The sequence below is a fragment of the Cannabis sativa genome, chromosome X, assembly GCF_029168945.1.
Source record: "Cannabis sativa cultivar Pink pepper isolate KNU-18-1 chromosome X, ASM2916894v1, whole genome shotgun sequence".
Lineage (NCBI taxonomy): Eukaryota > Viridiplantae > Streptophyta > Magnoliopsida > Rosales > Cannabaceae > Cannabis > Cannabis sativa.
The window spans coordinates 9,338,268-9,345,293 of NC_083610.1; the positions used below are offsets into that span (position 1 = coordinate 9,338,268).

Genomic DNA, 7,026 nt, shown 5'->3' on the forward strand with positions numbered 1-7,026 from the left:
AACTTTACCATAGGAATATATAGAGTTTTCACATAGATTGGGTTTGTAACTCTTAACCAGATTATAGACTACTTAATTCATCTTGTCAATTGAACAAGAAGAAGAGAAATTGGGTAATTACATTAGGAAGCAAAATAAAGGATAGTTGGGGATCATAATAATCCTTCTCTTTATTAAAAAAAATTATTAATCGAATAGAAGCAAAGAATTAATTAATTAGTAATTTATAATCAATTCTCGTAGAAACGATACTCTGTTTCATCATTTTATTACTTGATTCGATTGTGTATACTTGCATACTAAAATTATTAAACATATTGGTCTTTTAGACTTTGAAATGTATTACAAATGAGTTTCACAATAAGGAACCCTAACCCTGGCTATAAGGTAGTTTCTCTAGGTTTCGTTTGGTGAAGAAGAAAGCTTAGAGTAAAAATAGTAGAGCTTCTACTGAAATTCCATCCCCTTTGCATGAAGGGATAGTAGGGTTTATATCGAATTCGAGCATACACGCGACCCATTCGGGTTTTATTGTAAAAGCCAACCCACTAATGAGGTAAAATATACAAATACATGACTACGAGGCTCGCTAAGGATATCTAGCTCATGGGGCGATAGTTACGTACTGATGAGAAGCTCGTTTGGTGCAGGACATGTGTTGCACGGAGATCACGCCTGACAGACAAAGATTTCAGGGGAGCCATCAAACAAAAGGGGTGTATGGTGATGCGCGCACTACTATGCTATGACACGGGAGACAATATCTGATCACGTGTCAGAATGGTGGACACGCCATCTTAGGGGAGACATCCACCTCTTGTTTGGCGGTACACATTCGGTACTCACCCTGCAGTAGACATCTGGCTCCTGGTCCGTGGTAGGATTTTGAGAGTCATCATGTGGTAGGCTTCCAGGAGCATCTCGTGTGGTCTGCCTCCAGGTGTACCCTTATCTTCATTCGAAGGCCTTTGTTCCTTCCATGTCCCGGAAGACTAGGGCGGTTTTTGAGTCTTGAAAGAATGTTACATCTCAGAGGAGAAGCTCTTAGTCTTCATTGGGCTTGGGCCCATTCCAAGTTTGGCTTGGGCTTCCACAAGCGGGAAGGCGTAGGCCCAGTTTTAGATGGTGATTACCTTCTGGTTATGCCATGTGTCTACCTTCGAGAGACACGGATAAAACTTGTATAGAGCTTAAAGGTGATATCACACAACTTTAATGGTGAGTTTTTTTTTTTCTTTCAGAATTCTGTGATTAATCGAATGATGAATGTTTAAGAGTAGATTGAATGGTGAACTGTATCAGGAACTTTAATCAATTATTTTAGAGATCTTTAATCTAATGATGAATGTTTTTGAGTAGATTGAATGGTGAATTGTATCAGGAGCTTCAATCGATTATTTTGGAGAGCTTGATTGGTGAAACTTCAAACGATCGAAGGAAATATAGGAAATCTTTTTGTTCTCTATTCGAAAGTTTTTTTTTTCTTTGTGAGGAGCGATTGAGTTTATTCTGAATCTCATGATCGATGGTTTGAGTAGCTTGAGTAACTTCAATGGTGATTTGGCTTAGTAATTTCAAGTCACAATTTTGGACAACATCAATGGTGGAGCTTGGAACGATCCAAAGTAATGTTCTCTGATAGAAGATTTTTTTTTCTTCAAGCAACGATAGTGTTTGTTTTGAATTTTGATGATCGAAGCTTTGAATAGCTTCAATGGTGAATTATCTCAACAACTTTGATCGACATTTTTGAGAGTTTTGATGGCAGAACTCGGAACAATTGAAGGTTTCTTTTGATTTTTTTGTTCTCAGATGATTATTTATAGTTCGATAGGGGTGTGATGTGTATCGTTTTAAGTTTACAGTGGTTGCTTGAAATTTTTGGACGGTTATCTTTTTAGGTTTAATAGGTTTTAGTTTCCTATTTTTCAATAGGAGGGTGAACACATGCAATATTTTTTTTTTTTTTGAAATTAAACTCTTATTAACAAGAACTAGAGTTTAATACAAATCAATAAGAAAATATGAAAAATTCTCTGTCTAAGTTAATTCACCATCCACCCTAAGTGCATGCACAACTAATTCATGTGAAACAGACATGAATAGGGATGCCTTAGGAAAACTGGAAAGCAAACTAGCAAAAAAACTGAAAAACCTAGCTCATTACAGAAAATCTAAAAAACGTAGCTCAGTACTAAAGAAAGAGCGCTTCTGAAAAGCAGAAATCAAAGCTAAATAATCAGACTCCACATAACTAAGAGGAAGAGCGACGTGTGAAACCAATCCAGCACTACCACTAAGGCTAATGCTCCTGCTTGAATGACTAAGAAGTAACCAATAAGTTTAGATCTTCTGCAATGTGTGAAATTTCCACCTTTGAAGTATAGATAAACAACCTACAAAATACCAAAAGAAGATAAATGAGGGAAGGATTGAACTTATAAAAAAACTAAACTCAAAAACCAAAATTTCAATATCACAATTAAAATAAGAAGAAAGACTTATCTGTGATATTCACTAATCTTCCAATAATTTTTAAAGTCTCTAAATATATATCTATACACTTAAAAAATAAATAACACAATAAACATAACACAACAAAAATACACTGACAAACTAAGAACTTGTTAGAATACTATATCACTCTCTTTTAAGTACGAAATAAAATAAAATAAGGTAAAAAAAATATAGTTTTGAAAAAAAAAAAATTACAAATTTAGTAAAACTGTCCAAAAAATAATTCATTAAATGGATATGATTTCTAAATTAATAATATGAGTAAATCAAAATGAGTAAAAAATCAATACAATATTTTTTATACTATTGAAATAATAAAATTTTAAAAACTAGTTATAACAAAAATAATGTATATAAATAATAATTTATTTTTAAAAATATTTAATTTATAAAGCTTTAGGAAAATAGAAAAACAATTATATAGTAAGATTAAATAAAATAACTTTATCAAGATATTTTAGTTAAGTAATAAAAATAATAATAATAATAATGAAAGCAGTTACTAATTAAGCGATAGTTTCTCGCCAAGTCACCATCACGCATGAAAAGCGGACTACCACTTCAGCCACTATTCATTTATGCAACCGCCGATGGCAACTGACGACGAACTCAAATCTTCTCAGTGCTTGGCCTTCGGTCCTTCGTCATCGGTGATGGAGCTTCGGGATTCACCGACTCCATTGGAGTCACTCATAACAATTCTAAACTTAACCATTGAAGTTGTGAACAGATCCGGAGTGGGATTGGCTAGCCATTGAATGTTCCGATCGCGAAGCGCAAGAGAGATTGCTAGAAAATGACGTCGCTGGATAACCAGAGATCGGAGTAATCGGTTTGAAGCTCAAAGGTGTGGATTTTGGGCTGAGATTAGTCAAAGTGGAGAACCGTTTAGCCGAATCGAGAGACCCAGAAATGGCAGCAATTACGTTCAGATTTTTTGGAAAATCAAGCTCAACCATGGCTTCTACTTCCACTCTCCTTTCAACTTCTCTTCCACACTGTCTCTCTTCCTCTTTAATAACATAACGTAATGGCTTTATTAGAAACTGATGTCATATATACATTTACTAATCCATGCATATATGATTGTATAACACCCACTCACTTTAAATTTAGATTAACTCAGAACAAATAAATAAAATCAATAATCGCTTAAAAATATTGACACTACCACCAACAAGTATTACTTCGTTCACTAGCTCGAATTTTTTTTTTTTGCAAAGGTTTAGAACATTTCAAATGATCTATAATGGAGTGTACGCAATATTTTTTTTTTTTTTGTCTATTGTTATAAGTAAGATTATTTTGTTATATAGGCATATAAATATAAAAAATCTCCATTTCTCTACCACATTTATTTGCTAAGTAAGTTCAATTATATGATGAGCTGTTCTTAAAATGGAATTATTTTAAAAATATTTTAAAATAATAAAAAATTTACATATTTTATAGAATTCTGAATTTTTTTTATATTTTTATAGATATTCTTCTTATAAAAAGTATTCATATTGTAAAAATATGATATAATATTGCGATAATATGAAAATAACATTAAAACAATACAAAATTATAAAAATATAAATAAAAATAATTTGTAAGAATATAACAAAAAAAAAAATCTATTTCAGTTGTATTATGATTTCCATTTCAAAATATGTGGTGTGTTACCCAATTTTGAAGTCCATGCTCTTCCATTAAAAAAAATAATAAAATAAATAAATAAAAGGTCCATATACATATACTGATCAAACCTATTATATATTGAAGAGGGCTCTCTACTCTCTAGTGTATGCAACTCTTTTGGCGCCACAATTTTGGCGGGAAAATCAGAAAGGAAGGAAAGAAGAAGAAAGAAAAAGCTCCTAAAAGTCGCAGCCATGGCGGACGAGCAAGACGCAGGGCAGCAACAGGTGGAGGAGGAGTACAGTGTGTGGAAGAAGAACTCTCCGTTCTTGTACGATCTCATCATCTCTAACCCTCTTGAATGGCCATCTCTCACAGTTCATTGGTCCCCTTCGTCCCCACGACCCCACAAAACCGACCCATCTCTCGCCGCCCACAAACTTGTTCTTGGGACTCACACTTCCGAGGGCATCCCCAACTTTCTTTTGGTCGCCGATGTTTTTCTCCCGACCAATATCAAGGACAATGTTTTTGACGTTAACGACGCCAACTCCATTATTCCCAAGGTGCGTTTTTTTTCCCCTGTTGTCATTGTTTTGTTTTCATGTAATGGATTTGCAATTGTAAGGAAGGAACTACTTTCTTTCTTTATTATTATTAAAAAAGGAATAGCATGGTATGGTATGGTATCAACTGTTTGTGGAAATGTCTCAGTGGATTTCAAAATATACATGTTTTCTTTTGTGTAGGTGGAGATAACTCAGAAGATACAAGTTGATGGAGAGGTGAATAAAGCACGATTTATGCCGCAAAAACCGTCTATTATTGGCGCGAAGACGAGTGGTTCTGAGGTGGTTGTGTTTGATTGTACCAAACAGGAATTGAAACCCGAAGGGGGTGACTTTGATCCTGATTTGAGGTTAAGGGGTCACGACAAAGAAGGGTATGGGTTATCTTGGAACCCCAATAAGGAGGGTTACATATTGAGTGGTTCCCACGATTGTAAGATATGTTTATGGGATGTGTCTGCTGTAGCTGAAGACAAAGTGCTTGATCCACTGCATGTTTATACGGTAGGTAATCTAGGGAATCTAACATTGGATATTAGTTGCCGTGACATTTGTTAATCATGACTCTTGTAAATTTTTCTTCAGGGTCACGAAAGTGTGGTTGGAGATGTCTCATGGCATTTGAAGAATGGTAATTTATTTGGGTCAGTTGGCGATGACTGTAAATTGATCATATGGGACTTGCGCACAAATCAGAGCCAGCAGACTGTCAAAGCTCACGAGAAAGAGGTTACACATATAGAAAGATATAAAAGGAGATACCTTACAAATTTATATGATTCAACTTTCAAAGTGATTTTTGCTATGTCATGTTTTCCTTTTTGTTTTGACTATTAAGCATTTTTATGTGTACAATGTATGGGATAAGGGGTCAGAAAAGTAAGATGATTATTTTCAATAGATAAAACAAGAAGTACTACTTATAATTGATTTGGGGTTCACGGTAACAAAGAAGGGGAAATTCACGTAAAAATCTGTATTGTGATAATCCATGGATTCTACCTTTTCATAGTAGTGACAATATTTTTGGAAAAATTAAATTTTTATATTTTTCCTCACATTTTTGTTTTTTGTTTTGTGGATGGTCTCAGGTGAACTATCTTTCTTTCAGTCCATTCAATGAGTGGATCTTGGCCACAGCATCTTCAGACACAACTGTTGGTCTGTTTGATATGCGGAAGATAACAGAGCCATTGCATGTTTTGAGTAGTCACACGTATGTTTGTTTGCCTCAGTCGACTCTTTATTATTCTCCTGCATAGTTTCAATTCAAAACCACTGAGTGTCCTGTCTTTTTTATCTTTATATTGACTTACTGTGTTAGTTTTGAATGTCCTGTTGGTCTGTTTTTGAGTGTAAGGAAAAACAACTATTACTCATGCCAATTTCTTTATTTCCAGAGAGGAGGTATTTCAGGTTGAATGGGATCCTAATCATGAGGCAGTGTTGGCATCTTCGGCTGATGACAGGAGGCTTATGATTTGGGACCTTAACAGGTACGGACTATGATATTATAAGCTAATACCTTGCATTCAATCGTATTCACAGAGAAATCACTATAGACACTCGTATCTCTTCTCCCCTATCCTTCCAACTAAATTTGTGTTATGTTGCCCTCAGGATTGGAGATGAGCAACTGGAAGGAGATGGTGATGATGGGCCTCCGGAGCTCTTGTTCTCTCATGGTGGTCATACTGCGAAGATATCAGATTTCTCTTGGAACAAAGAAGAGCCATGGGTCATTTCAAGTGTAGCCGACGATAATACTCTTCAAGTATGGCAGCTTGCTGATAGTATATATGGTGATGCCATTGATGGCTAGTCCAACGATCTCATCTATATTGCCTTTTTTTTTTTTATTTGGTCACCTTTAGACTCCAGACTTGAGAATAGCCTTCGTTAGTTATTGAAAGAATAGGTCTTTGCAGCATGAACTTCGTTAAACATATATTTGTCTCTGCAAAATATCGTTGTCTTTTTATATTTGGGTGATTTTTTTGTTGTCATGTTCTAGTCATTTTTGCTAGCATGGTTGGTGTTAAAAGATTGAATACATAGATTTCTTCAGACATAAATTCGCAGTTAAAATTTACTTTATCGTATTAAAGATCACTGGAGCAGATTATTTAAAGGGCAAAAAAAAATTAATTTTAAATATACACATTTGAAAACATATTTACATAAAATTACTTTTTAATTATATTAAATGTATTAATGAGTAAAAAAAAAATAATAAAAAATAATTTATGAGCGTTTGCCTGTCTCTTGTGCTCTGAGGCAGTTAATGTTCATTATGGTTTTACAATTATTTTATTCA

The 7,026-nt window shown here is 34.4% G+C and overlaps 1 protein-coding gene across 1 annotated transcript; it reads left to right on the forward strand.

Moving 5' to 3' along the window:
• Positions 1–4,148: 4,148 nt before the first annotated feature.
• On the forward strand, positions 4,149–6,784 carry LOC115704855 (WD-40 repeat-containing protein MSI3). The gene is made up of 6 exons (XM_030632068.2): positions 4,149–4,706; positions 4,890–5,213; positions 5,295–5,438; positions 5,801–5,925; positions 6,110–6,205; positions 6,330–6,784. Exons 1-6 carry the CDS (start codon positions 4,395–4,397, stop codon positions 6,529–6,531), a joined length of 1,203 nt encoding a protein of 400 aa, XP_030487928.2. The 5' UTR covers positions 4,149–4,394; the 3' UTR covers positions 6,532–6,784.
• Positions 6,785–7,026: the final 242 nt, after the last annotated feature.